At 37.3% G+C, this 19,164-nt stretch overlaps 1 protein-coding gene across 1 annotated transcript in view; it reads left to right on the forward strand.

The window, feature by feature from the left end:
• Positions 1 to 19,164, forward strand: part of lama3.L (laminin subunit alpha 3 L homeolog) — a 153,387-nt gene that overhangs the window by 122,258 nt on the left and 11,965 nt on the right. Inside the window, exons 45-64 of the mRNA XM_041566398.1 lie at positions 43 to 93; positions 1,337 to 1,488; positions 2,814 to 2,924; positions 3,009 to 3,120; positions 3,442 to 3,600; positions 4,574 to 4,770; positions 5,155 to 5,271; positions 7,203 to 7,357; positions 7,855 to 7,996; positions 8,906 to 9,005; positions 9,820 to 9,936; positions 10,366 to 10,545; positions 11,307 to 11,446; positions 12,069 to 12,251; positions 12,825 to 12,976; positions 14,721 to 14,880; positions 16,996 to 17,129; positions 17,549 to 17,696; positions 18,366 to 18,488; positions 18,807 to 18,946. Of these exons, the coding sequence (XP_041422332.1) occupies positions 43 to 93; positions 1,337 to 1,488; positions 2,814 to 2,924; positions 3,009 to 3,120; positions 3,442 to 3,600; positions 4,574 to 4,770; positions 5,155 to 5,271; positions 7,203 to 7,357; positions 7,855 to 7,996; positions 8,906 to 9,005; positions 9,820 to 9,936; positions 10,366 to 10,545; positions 11,307 to 11,446; positions 12,069 to 12,251; positions 12,825 to 12,976; positions 14,721 to 14,880; positions 16,996 to 17,129; positions 17,549 to 17,696; positions 18,366 to 18,488; positions 18,807 to 18,946 (2,773 nt within the window). The remainder of the gene's footprint in view (positions 1 to 42; positions 94 to 1,336; positions 1,489 to 2,813; positions 2,925 to 3,008; positions 3,121 to 3,441; positions 3,601 to 4,573; positions 4,771 to 5,154; positions 5,272 to 7,202; positions 7,358 to 7,854; positions 7,997 to 8,905; positions 9,006 to 9,819; positions 9,937 to 10,365; positions 10,546 to 11,306; positions 11,447 to 12,068; positions 12,252 to 12,824; positions 12,977 to 14,720; positions 14,881 to 16,995; positions 17,130 to 17,548; positions 17,697 to 18,365; positions 18,489 to 18,806; positions 18,947 to 19,164) is intronic.

The following is a 19,164-nucleotide window of genomic DNA, read 5'->3' on the forward strand; positions in this document are numbered from 1 at the left end:
AGAACTGTTTATTTATATTTCATGCTCATTGTTTTCATGCAGAATGCTATGATGAGGACCCAAAAGATACAGATATTGACGAGAATGATGATTGTAAGTATTGCATATTTATCAGTATTGCTCACAGGTCTGGCTTTAGGGAAGAACGGACTGTTGGTCATGGAGTCAATAAATCCATCTAATCAGTTTTAGTATTGCACATTTTATAGAGGCCAATGACCAAGTTGATATCATTTCCAAGTGATATGATTATGTTTCAAGTTTATGATACTGGAAAGATGCAAGAAACGAAATCATCTGAGTTCATGGAAGAGGTGGTATATTCTAAGCCAGTCATGGTGAGCCTCTTGCAATCTGGTAGATGGATACAAGTTAGAGGCATATGTATTAATGGTTGGGAAAATATCCTTTCTTGTACCATTTTTTCAACATTTAAGTGGAATCGTCTTGAAATTTTCCAATATTTATCATTCTTTCCTAGTCGTGGGTTAAAGATCTGAACAATTTTAACTGAGCTTCTCAACTTTCCCAAAGGGGCATATTTATCACAGTTTTTCTGTTTTTTCGTGCTTTTTCGACATTTATAATACTTTTTTTCAACAATTTGAGACATGTCAATACTTCTCAAGAACTGAAACAAATATACCAATGTGACTCCCTTTATCAAACTATTTCCTCATCAGCTTTGAGCAGTTGAAAATCATCTTGTCCCCTGGGCAAGGAGAAAAGTAGTATTGTGAGGAGTTTATCATCATGCAAGTCTATGAAACAATCCTGCAAATATTTCTTGTTACACAGGGAAAAAACTTACTAGCAAAATGATATTTTTCACTAGAGATTATCAGGGGCGATCCTGGCCCCTCCGCCGCCTGAGGCAGCAGCAGTTGCTGCTGCCCCCCCTCCCCTGAAAATACGCTCTTAAAGTACCAGGAGCAGCATTTTTGCTGCCCCTGGTACCTAGTGGGGCGCTGCCACCTGAGGCGACAGCCTCAACTCGCCTCATTGGCGAAGCACCCCTGGAGATTATATGTGAAAATAGAGGATTTTTGTTCTGACAATTGATAAATCTCCTGTTATTAGGGAACATACATAAATAGAGGGAATATTCTGACAACCTGAAATGTTATTCACTAGTGACAGAAGAAATGTATTCTTTCACAGATCCACCCCTAAAGCTGTCAGCACCCTCTGAATGCAGTTATTCATTCTCTATTAATCATGAGTAGAAGTAGAGTGTATTTGTTCATCGTTACTTCATCTAAAACATATTCTTTCGGCTCTGTTTCTTCATTAGTCTATTTGAGTTGTTAAACGACTGCATTCATATTCATTTCAGCTTGTGATGGTTGTGTTACTTCCCTTTTGATGGATCTGTCCAGAGTCGCCGATGAACTCAACCTTATTAAGTTCCAGTTCCAGAACTTAAATGCAAGCAACCTAGCGCTGCAGCAGCTCACAGCTTTGGAAGCACGGATCAGGGAAGTGAAGGTAATTAGAGCAAATTGTTTAAGTTGGGAGGGATCCTTTTCCTATGGCAAGAGTGTGCAAGGTACAGTATATATTATACAAGTAAAAACTTGTTGAACTGCACATATTTTCACCAAAGGCAGGAGATATGAATGTGAATTTTGTTTCATAGTTTCCTGTTTTTACAGGTATAGGATCTGTTATCCAGAAACCTGATATCCAGATGGGAAGGCCATCTCCCACAGACTTTATTTTAATGAAATAATTAACATTCATAAAAAATTATTTCCTTTTTCTCTATTATAATAAAACAGTACCTTGAACATGACCCTAAGTAAGATATAATTAATCCTTATTGGAGGTAAAACAATCCTATTGGGTTTTATTAATGTTTAAATCATATTTTAGTAGACTTAAAGGACCAGTAACCAAATTTTGTTAATACTCATTTCCCCCTAAAATAGATATAATTATAGGTAAGGCTTACTTCCCCTTGGATTTTTTAAAATCTTTTGCTTGAATTTGACATGCAAAGCGCTCCATAGGAGAAAGGTGAAAAGACAACGGCAGCTTGAATTCCTCTGAATTACCGATAACCTAAAACACCTAAGCTTTTTTCAGTGTCTGCAGCTTAAATTTATGTTTCTGTTCCTTCGGACAACTTTCAGGGTAATGATGTGAGCAAATATTTTAACTTCAGATGCTGAAAAAAAAGCTTAAGTGCTTTAGGTCATCAGAACAGAGCTGACTTCTGGTTCAGAGCATGGAATTCAGGAAATCAAGCTGCCATTGCCTTTTTACCTTTATCCTATGGGGTACTTTAAAAGTCAAATTCAAGCTGAAAATTTAAAAAAATCCAAGGGGAAGTAAGCCTTACTTATTATAGCTGTTTTGGGGGGAATTAAACATTAATACAATTTGGTGTTACTGTTCTTTTAAGGTATGTTTATCCAAAATATGGAAAAACCCCAGGTCCAGAGCATACTGGAAAAAAGGTCCTATACTTGGTACACAGGTAGCAAAAAGTTATTGCTGGATTACAGAATTTTATCAGATCCACCGTGGTGGGTAGCCTGGGGCAGCTAGAAACCCACATGCTTTAAATATGTAAATTTGTGCATACAGAAATTTAACTGCAGTGCTCAATTTTAGGGATGGCAAACCTGTCTCAGCTGACATGCACCCATCAGGCTGTAGTTAATATAGGAATGCAGAAAAGTTGGTAGTTTAATCCACACATAGAACCACCTCCAGTAGGTCCAGCAACAAGAACAAAAAAAAGGTTGAGGTTAGCGCTATGGACTGGATAACCATCTTTCTGTGACCATTTTTGATTTGAATTATAGCGTCAACATGACAGCTACAGCAGTAAACTTGCAAGTCAACGTCTTAAAGTGGACAAGATGGACACAGACACCAATAACCTGAAACAAGAGATTAGTGCTCTGCTTGAAAAGGTAAGCCTTGAGAAAAGAGCCAGGAGTAATTTCAGTGAGCAGAGCTCAATTCATAACACGTGATATCTGCTATTCTGTCCTCAGGCTAAAATGAATGCTAAGAAGTATGAAACAATTGCACTGAGTGCCGAGGAAACCTTCCGCAATAGTAGTCATCTGCTCCTCACAATAGATCTTCTGCTCAAGAACATTAAAAGTATGTTATGTTGTGCTTTTATCTTGTGATTTTTACAAAGGTCCTGCATATTCAGCTTTCCCTATAGAGCTATAACAATGTATAGTTTCACCAGTTGACAAAGCATTTTTCTTACTTTCATATTAAGCTTCATTCTGGATTCAGAAATCTGTAAAGATGGTTCCAAATCCTTTTCTTTTGTTTCTACAGATACATATTATATAATGAATGTATACTTGTCATACAAGCTGAGATACTCCACCCACACACTGCAAAAAACTTAAGCCATTTACTTTTTTTTAATGTATGGAACTGATTATGGTATTTTTTTCCCGTATTAAGTCCTTATTAAAGATATTGCAAGTGTTGAAGGGGGCACAGCTTCTGGGGATCTCGGCAAAAATATGGCAGAAGCTCAGCGAATGTTAAATGAAATGCGAAAACGAAACTTTAGCTACCAGAAAAGAGAAGCAACCAATGAGAAAGAAGAAGCTAAAGCCTGTAAGTGGATGAATCCTTTTATCTGGCTATCACTATTTGCATGTCTTTGAATTTGTTTCATATACTGTAATTCCAATATGCTTTAACTCCACCTGCTATTAAGCTTAAAAAAATTCGAAAATTAGAATCTCAGCATTCAAAAAGTTTGCGAGGTTACATATATGTCGAACGGAGTTGTTCGAGGCTGAAAAACTGCTGATTCAATTTGAGTTTTCAAGTTTTTTTTGAGCTTATAAATTCACAAATTCAAGGTATTCGAATATGTTTTTTATATTTGTTTTTTAAATAAATAATGTAAAAAATTGTGAAAGTATTTGAAGTAGAAAATAACCTCTAAAATTACACTAGGGGGCAGATTCATTAAGGGTCGAATTTCGAAGTTAAAAATACTTCGAAATTCGACCCTCGAATTGAAATCCTTCGACTTCGAATATCGAAGTCGAAGGATTTAGCGCTAATCCTGCGATCGATCGATCGAAGGATTTTTTGTTCGATCGAACGATTAAATCCTTTGAATCGAACGATTCGAACGATTTTAATCCAACGATCGAAGGAAAATCCTTCGATCAAAAAAAGGTTAGCAAACCTATGGGGACCTTCCCCATAGGCTAACATTGACTTCGGTAGGTTTTATCTGCCGAAGTAGGGGGTCGAAGTTTTTTTTAAAGGGAAAGTACTTCGACTATCGAATGGTCGAATAGTCGAACGATTTTTACTTCGATTCGTTCGATTTCGTTCGAATTCGAACGAATTTAACCAATTCGATGGTCGAAGTACCCAAAAAATACTTCGAAATTCGAATTTTTTTCATTCGAATCCTTCACTCGAGCTTAGTGAATGGGCCCCTGTCTGGTTAGCTGTGGTGGAGAGAGTTAAAGGTATAAAGATTAGTGAATCCCAGGCAGCAAAGTTGAGTGCTGTGTTTGTTCAAATTGTACTTCTCTGCTGCTCTAATGCATTTTTTCCACTTTAGTACTGAATCGTGTAAAGAATCAGTTTCAGAAGCACCAAGATCAAAATAAGAACCTGATCAGAGATATCACCACATCTATCAGTGACTATGAAGCCAAACTGAATGACCTCCGTGCTGTGTTAAATGAGGCCAATGGGCAAATCAAGCAGGCAAACAACATAAACACAGACAATGCAGCAGTTTTACAGGACATAAAGGTAATTATATGAAAGCAGTCTTGTGAATTATAGCGATCTGCCAACAAGCAAGGCATTTACATTAAGATGCACCAAATCCATCATTTTTTACATATTAAAATTTAGGAAAAATAAAGAATTTTTGAACCAAAAAATTGTTGCATTCAGTGTTCCAGAGCGGTAACGCAAATGTAAACCCTCAGAACAAATTAAAGTAAAATTGGGATCATAGTTTAACCACAGTAGGAGGGCTGTAAGTTTGTATAATGTCATTTCCCCAAATGTTTCCATGTAAGGATTAATATTGCCAGCATGTACTACATACATGTTAGGTATTTGGATAATTTACTAAGAGAAAAGCTTCATATTGTATGAAATTTAAAAAGCTTTTCATTTTGGTTGTAGAACAAGGTTAAAGATCTTACCAGGCAGCAGAAAGAGGCAACAAGTCGCCTGAATGCAGCTGAGACCAGCATGGGACAGACTAACAGTATGCTAAGCCTGCTGCAGAAGAGTAAAGAGGTATGCTTGCAAGGTTTCCCAAACGATTCCTAATTAAGTATTGTACTTTCATCATACTTTTTGAGAATACTTTTTGACAATATTGTAAAACTTGCTACTTCTACTTTGTAAAAGTGTTTTTTAATAGTGTTTGTGAGATTCTGGGTAAAGTTATTTTAAGTAAATCACATATTTGTTTTCTAACAGCAGACTTTTGAATGCCACCTGATAATTGGTTGCTACATTATGGGGGTTATATATTAAAGTCCAAATGGTAAAATCTCAAACAATTTTTGTTTTTTTTCACTAGAAAACTCAAATTTTTAGTGGAAAAAAAATTCAAAATTTTCAAGATTTATTATACCCCGATGCTGCAAAAAGCCCAAATCCGAAAATCCACCATCTCAGACCTGTAGAAGTCCTGTATAAGTCAATGGGAGAGGCACCTATCCCAAATTGAAGTTATCGGGTTCTTCGGGGAGTTTGGACTGAAAATCTGACTTTTTTTGTGTTTTCGAGCAACAGCTCAAAAACAACTTTTTATCGAGTATTTCCACAGTCCGATTAATTTGGTGTTTTTTTTAAATAAAATACGAGATTAATTCAGATTTTAATAAATAACCCCCTATACAGTATGTCATTACAAATCACAGATCTCAATTCAAAGTCAAGGGTATTAATGTGAAGTTGTTCTTCCCTTTGCTTCTATACCAGCCTCTGCTCTTGTTGTTAGAACATGGCCGGTGACATTGTCTTTCATTCACCCACAAAAGCATTTGTGTGGTTTGGTGCTGATAATCTAACCTGGATTGCAGTTTTGGTTTAATTTCATTCATTCATGTGCTCAGTTGGGTTGAGGGCAGGGTCCTGTACAGGCCAGTCAAATTCTTCCATTCTCATGTCAGCAAACAAAGTCTGTACAGACCTTGATATGTGTATCCTTTATCATTACATTTTTATTTAATCAGAACCAAGGGCCAAGCCCATACCACAAAAATGTGGTTGCCATTATCCTCTCTATCAACACTAGAGTCAACATTAGGCATTGAGAAAGGTGATATTCTTCTGGAATCCACCAAACCCAGACTCCGACTTTAAACTCACAGATGGTGAATCAAGATTCATCACTTCTGGGAAACAATTCTATAAAGTGTCCAGTAGAAGTCATGTTTATACCATTACACCATGAGCTTGGCATTTCACATTGTGATGTTTGGATTGTATGTAGCTGTTTGCCCATGACTCTACATTAGTGTTTCAGCAGAGAACATTAGACTTTCACTCACTTCTTAGCAGCACCTTTCTATGATTTTGTGCACTTAGCTTTCTAACTTATCTTTCGTTCCCTTTCACAATCATTTACTTACATCTGACCAAAGCAGCTCTAGTAGGGCAGATATTTGACAAACTGGCTTCTAGAAAAATGTGACATCCTATAATGGCGCACATTTAAAGTCAACCATTCTGTAGATAACTTCTGTAGTGTCTGAATAATTTTAATAGACCTGGAGCCAACTTTGTCTTTCTTTTGACTTGTTTAGCTGCTTACTTTTTCTGCTTCTATTGACCAAATCAGCAATGTCTCAGCCAGACATTGGACCAAAATGTTGGTCTCTGCAGTCGATGTGATTGGGGCCTATTCAGGTATTGACTGGGCAAGGTGAAAAATCTGTTTCAATCGGGGGCATATCAGGCTGTTAATAAGAACTATTGCTGAAATCTGTAGATAGGCCATTATGTGTTGATATATAATTGGCCCTAGGGCTGAACAATTCTAAAACTCCAGTTCAGTCATGACTTTGACCCAAATGGCACGATTTCTCAGTGTTTGGCTAAGAAGGTAAAATATCATTTGAATTTGTCAGTTACTGTGTAATTGCTTTATTAAATCTTTTTCGGGGTATACAATGATGAGTCAATAGTAGAAGTTTTGACACTATGTTTCTTGACAGGAATATGAGAAGCTTGCTGCCCAGCTGGATGGAGCCAAACAGGAGCTCAGTGAGAAAGTGAACATTCTTTCAAAGGCAGCCAGTAAGGAGCCATTGGTCATTATGGCTGAAAAGCATGCGCAGTCATTGCAGGATCTGGCCAATCAGCTGACTGAGTGAGTACCATCTTTACTTTACTTGAGTTACTTTTTTCACATTTTTCCATAAAGTAAAACCTTTTATGGCTCGATACAATATTCTAGTGTACAACATGGGACTGTGAAATATTCCGATATGAATGCAAAATTGAGATGCCTTAGGCAGCTAATAAAACTGTATCCTGCAGAGGGGAGTATTTACCTTAAGTTCAATCAACAACTCAAAAATTACCCCAGACACCAAAAAAACCCGAAAAAACTGAAAGGCACAAATTGTATAAACTTGCCCCTATCTATCAGACTTCCAGTAGCTGCTGCCTGAAAATGTATATATTTTGCTCCAGCATTTAGCAATTATACTGTTTCTAGGCAGCTAACCATTTCTGTGATACTTTTATAGGAGTAAAGGTAATTTTTGCATTGCCAGTACAGCTATAGCTCACCCCCTGTTGCTAATTCTATGACAATGCCGTTAAAAAGTGTTACTTTAACCTATGTCTGATTTCCTTGTGCAGAATCAAGAGAAATGTTAGCAGTGAGGATCTGGTGCGCTGCGCTATGGATGCTGCAAATGCTTATGATAGTATCATCAATGCAGTGAAAGAGGCTGATGAGGCTGCAAACAAAGCAAAAGATGCAGCAGATTCTGCTCTGGGAGTAAGTTTAAATGCAGATTAGCATATTATTTGGGTTTCTCCATCAAGGTAAATACAGTATAAGATTCTGGCACAGGATTAAGAGGTTCATTTAAATATACAGGTATGGGACCTGTTATCCAGAATGCTCGGGACCTGGGGTTTTCCGGTTAACTGATCTTTCCTTAATTTGATCTTCATACCTTAAGTCTACTAGAAAATCATGTAAATAAGTAAACCCAATGGGCTGGTTTTGCTTCCACTAAGGATTAATTATATCTTAGTTTGGATCAAGTACAAGCTACTGGTTTATTATTACAGAGAAAAAGGAAATCATTTTTAAAAATTTGGATAAAATGGAGACTATGGGAGATTCTGTAATTCGGAGCTTTCTGGATAATGGGTTTCCGGATATCAGATCCCATACCTGTACAAATTAGAACAGAGGCAGTGTATGTATGTACGATCAGTGTGAATGTTAGTTTTCACTGCACCTTCAGAACTAATCCCATTAATGCAGTGTTTAGCTGAGGTTGCTTTCACCAATGCTTGTGTCAATAATTGTGTCACAAAGGTGAATCCATGTATGGATATGCCTGTTGCACAATGCTGGGCTGTGTCCTTGCTTGTCACACTGTTCCAACAGGATTACTGGGCCCCTATACCTTTCTACAATGTTGGGGCATTTCACTGTAAAATGATTTAGAAAGTTATATCTACACTGTTGGGGTCCCTACACATGTGTGGTATCATCACCCACACCTCAACAAGATGGTTATGCACTTCCATAGTAATCTAATATGCCTGGTTACATGTCCTGATCATTGCAGTTTACCCATCCCTGTGTGTGGCTTGTGGGTCTGATTGGTCAGACAGTGTATGGCCAGTTTCATTAATGATGTATTTTATCTAACAATCTTGCTATTCTTAGAAAGTGGAAAAAGAAGATTTACCCGGAAAAGCCAAACAATCAAAGGCTGACTCAGAAGCCCTGTTGGCTCAAGCCAAGGGAACTCAAAAATCATTACAAGGTATTGGGATATACTTTGAATACTTTTGCAGCTAATTAATATTTTATAATATGACAATAAATGTATCTGTTGCACAAACAAGTGTGGCATATAAAACACTAAATGGAAAAATAGATATTCTACTATATTACTGTATTGAGCAGAGCACACTTTATCTCCTTTATTGGGGTGCCAGTAAAATCTAAGTAACATGGGTAGAAGGACACTAGGGGTAATACAAATCAGACAATACTGAAGAACTGAAGAAGCCACTCGGATGAGTAGTGAAACGTTTTCATTGACACCTACATGACCTCGACAGGTTTTAGATGGTGTTTTTTTTTGTATTCAAGCTATTTCCAGGGCCTGGGTATATTAATCTTGAAAAATTGGAGTTTTATAAAAAAAAAAAAAATAATAGAAAAATTCTATTTTTTTAACCCAAAAACATGAGTTTTGACCAAAAAACTCAAATGTCCATGGAAAACACAACTTGAACCTTAATAAACCTTAATTCTACTAGATACTGTATATCATTAATATCACCTAGATAGATGAGAATCTTCAAAGACAGACAATCCTAACTTTTGTTGTGATTTTGGTTGCCTTTTCAGTCCTGTTACTGGGGTTTTCTTCTACAAAGGTGTGTGTCTTCTCTCAGATCCATCCTATCAATTAGTTCCTAAGCATTAAGGCTTAGGACTAGGAGGTGAAGGCAAATGGAGCAGTATCAGTAATAGTAGAGGACAAACATAGAACAGACCTCAAGCCTGCCCACATTTGCTCATCTGTATACAATGAGAGTTCATTATGTATGTGCATTTCTTGAACTTAGATCTAAACCCAGAACTTGAAGACATAAAAGACAGATTAGTGGAAGCAAAAGAAAAGAAAGACAAACTGCCTGGGGAACTTGCTTCTGTTGAAAACAGCATCAATGGCATAAAGAGAGGTAAGAAACAGTTTGGCCAATACCAAGGACCTGTAACATGTAATTATCCCGCTGAGAGCTGCTCAACCACAATATCCTGCTCTGTTGCTTTGGCCTGCTTTTTACTTTGTTCACTACATGTGTACTGTCTGTAGCAGATAACAAATACTGTCAATAAACCCAAGGGTCAAACTAAAGTAATATTTCCCCAATTTATTATCTAAGATCAGGGGCAAATATATACATAGGGCACCCCTAGTCTGTTGCCCCCCTTTCCCCCCTTCTGCCTCCCACCTTCATATGCACACGCAAAGTCTTATCTTGTTGGGTTCAGAGCATAGGGATTGGTGAACAGGAGATTTTAAGAGCTATGTCCCCATTGCTTCTAAACCCATTCTGCTGCCTGGGCCTGCCTAAGATTAAATTGTTTTATCATTATATATTTTTTAGATGATATTGAAAAAACGATCACCAGTGCCAATGAGTTGGTAGAAAATGCAAACGCTATCACTCAAGATGTTGAGGATGAATTAGATCCCATTAAAGATGCTGTTAAGAATATAAGTAGTACAATTGGGACAACACAGATTGCAGATTACAATGAGAAGTTGGAAGAGGCAAGCAAATCTGGTAAGCAATGTTTTCTGTTTTGTAGGATGAAAAGCCATGCAGTACTGCCTTTAATCAGGTGCCACACTGCATGGTATTTTATATATGTTGCAATGAGTTTACCACAGCTAAACTGTGTCATATCTGCCTTTTATTGCAAAACAACTACACCTTTTCACTCAGTCTCAGCTATTTCCTACATACAATTTAAAACTAAAATGCTTAGTGTGATGCATGAGTTTATCGTTTTTCCCTTTTCTGAGCCAATTAGGAGAGGAAAGAGGTGCATTATTAATGATAAATTGACTCATATGGTGCACCTTTCCAGCTCAGTACTATATGCCCTTCTATTTTCCAATGATTTACTGCTACAGAGGGAAGGAATATGTGTTTCCTTCAAAAGATGGACAAATCTACTTTGGCTCCAGTAGAAGCTATCTTAGTAGTGAGAAATCCCTTTGTCCTCTGATATCCCAACCCTTATGTCTTGTACATACAAAATAAAAGCATGACATTAAAACAATATGATTATGAAATTCCTTTACTTCATCTTATTGCCCTAAGTTGTAAAAGAAGAATTAGTGATTTAGGTAAGTAATGATCATACCTAATTTCCTGCTATACATATAGCCAGATTATGATGCAACATGTTTTAGGATTTAAATGTGTTTTAGGTATTATGCTGCACCTATAAACTGGTTAATATAAGTACAAACTCTATAATTGTTGTTTGTGATTAATGTCCTTGCTTTTATTTTATCTTGTTTCTTTTTAACTCTCAGTGAAAAATCTGACAGGAAGTCTCCCCGATTTGTTTGATGCAATAAATCGCATTAACAGTTTGATGCCATTAGCAAATATCTCCGAGAGTGTGAGCCGAGTAAGGGAGCTCATTCAGCAGGCACGGGATGCTGCAAATAAGGTTGGTTGTGCATTCAATTAACTCAGCACATGCTCTTTATCCTCAGAGAGAGAGGGGTGTTTGTATCTTGGCTTTGGGATACACTGCTTGGCTTGTGAGTCTGTGCAACAATACTGACATTGTCCCAAACCCTGTATTATGCAGAACTGTGCCAGAAATACTTCACCCTGCCAACACAAGTCTATATATCTAATTTTAGTTGCTTTGATTTGTTAATCATTTTTGGCTAGTTTTGTTTTCGAGCTGGAGCATCACATGACCTTCTCCAAAATAATCTATAGTGCGCCATACCCACCGTACATGACATCCAAGTCTAGTCTCTACAGTGTTTCTAAAAACTGCTGAAATACGGCTTTTGGCAAGAATTCTTGATATAACTGTTTGAGTTGTGTTTAGGTCTGTATTAAATTGAGGGCTTTTTTCTTACACAAAACCCTTTATGTAATACAATTTGTTCACTAGCCTCAGAATTTTTGTGTACTATGTGAGCTGTGTACTTTTGTGTCCTATCTGAGGTGGTGAAGGCAAGTCTGGCGCAAGAGGTTACGTTCAGTAAAATCCGCATCCACATTTTCTTCCTGATCATATAATTTATAGCTATTTAATTTTGCTTCCTTATCAGGTTTTAGTGCCAATGAGGTTTAATGGCACGACTGGGGTTGAAGTGCGCCCTCCAACCAACCTTGAAGACTTAAAGGCCTATACGTATCTTTCATTCTTTCTACAAAGACCATCATCCCGGACAGATCGACGGAAGCGCCAGCTGACTCCAAATATGTTTGTCATGTATCTAGGAAGAAAGGATGTAAGTGGCAATAAGTTTCAAAAGTAGAAACGATCAGAATACAGTGTGTATTTGATGGTAATGGTGATATATAAACATGAGATTTAGGTCCAGCGTGTAGTTACAAATGGTAAAATATAAATTTAGACTCTGAATGGCCTTTAGATCGTATGTGATTTAGTCAGACCCACACATAACCCTATGACGTCATAGATTCGTAAACTTGTGTTCATTCACATGCTCACGCATATGGAGATGTAATAACAACATACAGAAATATTTGTGCCCCGCCAACAATATGTGACGAGTCATAAGCAACTTCTTCCTTAAGCCTTATAATTTGTGGGGCTACTGAGTCCAAAGAAAAGTTCCGTGCCTCAAAAATGAGCATAATGAAAGAGACGGAGTACAGTGTCTGAGTGTGGAACCAGAAACATCAGCTGCCTACTGAACATCCTTATGAGCGAGCACTGAAACTTTAGGAAACGGTGCCTAATAGTCACTAGAATTATGTTTGAATTACATTGTTTTAACTTAATCTGTTGTTAGAAGTGACCTGGCAAAATGTGCTAAGCAAAACTGTGTTTCCTAAAGGCTACCAAGGATTACATTGGTCTTGCGGTGAAGGATGACAAACTCATGTGTGTCTATAACTTGGGAGGGAATGTGGCTGAAATAAATGTGGAGCCATTTGTATCTCAGAATAATCCAGATGAAGCCATTATGGATCATGTTGTGTTAGAAAGGTAAGTGACTCCTTGCCATGAGTGGGACTCTTACATGCTGCTCTAGTCAGTGCCTTCTATACACATGAAGAACTTTGCATCATATATAGAGTAGTCTGTAGCAGAAGTGCACGGTTGGAATTATCACACTATTAGGGGTGATAAACAAGACAAATATATTTACAAGTAGACAATATATAGTGAATAAAGTACCCCCTCTTGTAAAATATAAGGATATTATAAGTTACCGAGGAGTTTCATGACCATATAAAAACACGAGGCCGAAGGCCGAGTGTTTTTATACAGGTCATGGAACTCCGAGGTAACTTATAATATCCTCATATTTTACAACTGGGGGTACTTTATTAATTATAATACACAAATTTTAGTGAGTCATGTGCAGGAAATTACATCACTACTCACCGTTTATAACTGATGACATCACTACTCACCGTTTATAAGGATATAATTTACAGGATATTCATGGCTTTTGTGTATTATACTAATACACAAAAACCATGAATATCCTGTAAATTATATCCTTGACTCACATGACTCACTAAAATTTGTGTATTATAATTAATAAAGTACCCCCAGTTGTAAAATATGAGGATATTATAAGTTACCTCAGAGTTCCATGACCTGTATAAAAACACTCGGCCTTCGGCCTCGTGTTTTTATATGGTCATGAAACTCCTCGGTAACTTATAATATCCTTATATTTTACAAGAGGGGGTACTTTATTCACTATATAATTACAAGTAGTAATTACAGGTCATGTACGGGGGGCAATATTGTGCATCATCTCTGCAGCTGCAAGGAAATAGAGCATGAGTTTAGAACACATAAGTCCTATATATTATATTGTGAGTAGAGTTAGCTAAAGTATGATCATTGATACCTACCAGACACAGGTAGCTGTGATACGTCCTATTGTTGTGTGCCTGATGCAGATCCTAGAGTTAATTCTACGGCTTCTTGTAGTCACAATGTATTTTATACATTTAGGGACCTATTTATTATTCTGTATAAAACAAAATTCACCAAAAAAAAAATTGTGTAAAATGATGGCAAATGTATCAAGGTGTGTGTACAGTGGCTTAACTAGATGATACTGGCCCCCACAGTAAATCAATACTGGCCCCCACAGTAAAGGACAATTTTAGGTTGTCCTATTTACCAATATATATCAAATTGCTCATTAATTAGGGTTTCATGGAGCCCCCTATACCATCTGGGCCCCCCTGCAGCCACAGGGTCTGCTTCTTCTGTAGTTACGCCCCTGTGTGTGTAATTTTACTCCATGCGAACACCAGATTTTCCACCCTTATTTTGCACTGCTTCAGACCTTTGTAAGTAAGTTCTCTTGAGCGGTAGTTGCTCAAAGAAAAAGAACATAATAAATATGCCCCGATGTGTCTTCATCATGTCAAATAAATGTTTGAGCACACAGCACTTAGGATGCAAAACAAATGGCTTTCTGTAAATGCATTCATGCACAAATACAGTAAAAATGTGCCCTATGCAACTATCCAATGTTTGCTTTCATTATTTTACTTCATTAGCTCAGAAATGCCTAAATGTTGATTGGTTGATGTAGGTTTCAAGACCAGATATATAGATTGCATTTCAGTTTAACACCATATTGGGCCATTATCTGGTCCAATCTCAAACTATTTTTGTATATTGGGATAAATGAACTCAGAAATTCCTCAGGTTCTAAGCTGACGTTTAACTGACATTTTTCATATTTATTACATTGCAGAATCTATCAATACCTTACTCTGAATTATACTAAATCATTCACATCAACGCGGCCAGACCCTGTTGCTAAGTACACAACAGATGTCACAAAGAACATGCTTCTCAACCTTGATCCAGATGAAGTTGTCTTTTATGTTGGCGGGTATCCATCGGATTTCAGGGTGAGTGAAGGAAGTGGCAGGGTTTGTTGCACTGAGATGCAGTAACCAGCAGTAAGGCAGTACATTGGACCAATTGGTGTGTTACAAGCACCAGAATCAATGCTATTATGCTCCATGCACAGACTTTAAGGTTTAACCAGGTTTAACAGTAGCACACTATGCAAGCACACTATTTGCTACTAAGTTAATAAGGGGCCTGGATAAAAAAGGTAATAGGGTCATGGAGGGCCTATTACTTAAATCTTGGATAGGAGTTAAGTGCAGGACCACTTTAAGGAACCAGTAGAGCGAATATCTCATTGATGAGACTCCACATTCATAAGAAATCTATGATTGAACTAACCTCAAGCAGGTGAACTTGAAAAAAGGAAGGAAATATAGACACGATCTATAGTTACAGAATAATGTGAGCTCCATTTACTCCACCAACAGCCATGAAAGTGAACAAACGCCACAATAGATAAAAGGTCTTCACAAAATCAGGTACCGGTATTTATTAGAAAGATTCCTCAGGGACATATATTCCAATAGAAAATTGAAAGTAAAAAAGTGAAAATGTTGCAGAGCTCCAGTTGATTATGAGTGATTTTCCATTTTGGGGGGATGTTTCTGTCAAGTAATACAGACAAAGGTCTGATGGTTGGCCCCCTAGCCTGGTAGGCCCCTGACAAATGTCCCTTTTGCGCATTTGTTAAATCGACCCTGGATTTACATTGGTTGTATGTGTCAAGAAATTATGGGGCAAATTCACTAAGCGCCGAAGCGCCTAACGCTAGTGTCAATTCGCTAGCGTTGGGCATTTTCGTTACTTCGCAAATTCACTAACGAACGCTGGCGTAAATTCGCTAGTGTTACTTCGCACCCTTACGCCTGGCGAATTTTCGCTACGAACGTAACTACGCAAATTCACTAACGCGCACAGTGTACTGAACGCTACATTTTACGCTAGACTTCCCAAACTCATGGCAACTTAACTATACAGTGGGCACATGTGTAGGGCAAAAAAAAAAATTTATTTGATGTTTTGAAGGTTTCCAAGGCATTTGTAGTGATTCTACGTATTCCTCCATTGAAATTTGAATTTGGCGCAAATTAACCATCGCTAGCGTAACTTCGCTTCGCTTAGCGAATCAACGCTAGCGCAACTTCGCAACCTTACGCTACCCCTGTGCGCAACTTCGGATTTTAGTGAATTTGTGGAGTGCTGGCGAAACTACGCCTGGCGAAGTGTGGCGAAGTGCAGCGAAGCGCGGCGAAGTTGCGCCTGGTGCAACTACGAATCTTAGTGAATTTGGCCCTATGAAACAAGTGAAGGTGCTATGCATTTGCACTTCATTATTTAATGCATGGTGAGCAATATAACAAAAACCTTTGATGCATGACACCCATGATTCCCTCAGCTTGCCCTCATATATTCTACAGTTAGTACTTAGGGGGAGATTTACAAGCAATCACTATTATTATTAAGTGATAACGATAAAAACAAATATATCTTAATTCACTCTTGCAATTTGCATTGGGAATTAATAATTTGGAGGGATGTTAGAAATCAGCACTGCCTCTGAGCCCTAACATCCTGTTGCTTTAAGCAACTGAACACAATTTGATATGTAATTTTTAGAGTTTAGTTCTCCTTTAATCCACTCCATAGTATAAAGACCTGTAGGCTAATTTACATAGGAGCTAACTTGCAAAAGTGCAGTTGCCAATAGCAGTTAATCAGGACATTCACTGGCTTGTAGCAGTGTGTTTAAAATGAATTGAGGATTGGTTGCTAATAAGACTGAACATTATATATATATATATATATATATATATATATATATATATATATATATATATATATATATATATATATATATATATATATATATATATATATATATATATATACATAGTACATTAGCTTCACTTACTATGTATGCAAATGTGCATGCAGGAAAACAAATACAGTCATAGGGGATTACTGTAAATATGAAAAAGGAGTAAAAAGAACTATAATCCATGGTTCCTGTAATATTGTGATGCACAGTTCACATCAGTACCCCACTGCTTATTAGACTTGGTATGAAATCTCTTAGCATAATACATTTTGTCTTTTGTCCACGTCAACAGCCTCCAGCAAGAATGAATTTCCGGAATTACATAGGCTGCATTGAACTAGATTCCCTCAACCAAAATGGAATCAGCCTGTACAATTTCAAGAGAACTTTCAACCTCAACACCACCTTAGTGCAGCCATGCAAAAGGTAGGTGCACACCTCATTCCTGTCCTTGCAAACCACAGGGTTTTATTTCTTTCAGTAAAAAATGTATATACAGTGAAGCCAATCTGTACCTTCTGTTAGTAGCACCCACAAAAGCCTGATTCAATACAGGACAGCAATATCTACCCAGTTCTTGTTAAACTATAACATCCTCGGAAAAATTCAAACATCCCCTGCAATAACTGTGTGTACATTAAAATATTGGATCATCCATTACCTAAGATGGTGAGATTTGCAGTTCAGCAAAAGCAGAGCTAGATGACCATAGCTTAAATTTAATGTTTTTAAAAAACACTTGTATAAAAATGATTTACGTTTATATAGTTTGTATGAAAATTATTTGAGTTTTGTCTCTTACTTGTGCAACTGCAAGGTTTAAAGAAAGGAATCAATTTTTTTAGATACAAAGAAGAGTCAGAAAGAAGTTTCTTTGAGGGTACTGGATATGCAAGTATTTCTGCACCTCAATCCACAGGCAGGACCCTACGTTATGAACAGACCATCCGAACTACGACAGATGAAGGCTTGGTGTTCTTTGCAGAAAATGGGGTATGATGGCTTTCTGGATAACTGATCTGTACTAGGTTTTTCTGGAAAATATTCCTGAAGAATAACCATTTGCCTTTAAAGACAAATGAATGGCATAGACACAGACCTTAAAAGAGAATTTGGTTCTTCCTGGAATCTCCTAATTATTAAACTCTAAACCATATGCCACTACGTAATATGGTAACTCACTCTGCAATATTTTCCTTCATAATTTCTGTCCCAACTGGAAAAACCATTATCAGTGGAAACAATATTACCCAATATTCCAACCAGGGTCAGTTTGGGAAGAAACAGATTTTGTTTAAGCTTCTTGGACCATCTGTATGGCCTTGAATTGTTCAAACTACAAACAAAGTCTTCACGAGCCTTTCAATAATCTCATCCTTCTGTCTTCTGCTGAAAGATCAGATTGGTGCATTTAAAGGCCATTGTGGTTCTCCTTGTGTGTCAGACCTTCTGTGGTCAGCAATTCCTGATTATCTTTACAAAAAGCTAAACCGGGTAGAAAACAATAGTAAATTCTATCTGCTGTGGGTTACTAACCCGGTGCAAACTTTGTGCTTTTCATTACCCCATTATAACTTTGCACACTTCAAGTGGGGACATACAGGCATATAGATGATGCATATTTTGTGTGTTTATAGTAATAAACATTTGTTTTCTATGCAGACCTGCTTTATCAGCTTAAATATTGAGAATGGTTTCCTCGTGCTGCAATACAGAATAGAATCTGACAATGTCCACAAGATAAAGAGTACAAATGGCCTTGTTAGTGATGGAAATGAACACGTGGTATGTATTGGTTCTATGGTCAACCTTGGACAGAAATGCTGTGCCCCAAGCCCGCCACAACTAAAAACCAGCCTGTCTGACCAATTCTTGCAGTATTACATATCATATCAACACAATATTTTAGTAATTACAAGCTTAGTTCTAAATTGCTTTTATACTTAACCTGAAGTTTATGGTGGTACAGTCATACACCATATAATCTGAAGTTTAAATATGCTCGTAATCATGTCTACTGTTGTGCAACTAACCTCCATGCTGTAACTATAAAACCATAGTTAGCAAATTCACACTAACATAATATTTTATGTTCTAATACAGGTTGCATTGCGTATTTCAACAAAAGACAAGACAATACTTGTTCTTAAACAGTCTTCAATTGCAATAAATGCCACTAATATGGATGCCTTTATATTCAACACTTACTATATGGGCGGAATCCCAGCAGCCCTTAGAGAGAAGTGAGTTGATGCTACTTTTTTGTGCTTTATTTCGGTCTACTGTGTAACTTGGTGATATGTTGTGTGCCAGCAGTTCATAGCCTTTATCAACAATGCCTTAGAAGCCTACTATAATCAGCTCCCACGCCTCCCCTGTTTGAAACATCACTAACAAATTTATAATTAGGATTATAGGTTTCTGCAAAAACTGCTGCAGAACAGTCATAATCCTAGCTAGG

This window comes from Xenopus laevis, chromosome 6L (genome assembly GCF_017654675.1).
Source record: "Xenopus laevis strain J_2021 chromosome 6L, Xenopus_laevis_v10.1, whole genome shotgun sequence".
NCBI lineage: Eukaryota > Metazoa > Chordata > Amphibia > Anura > Pipidae > Xenopus > Xenopus laevis.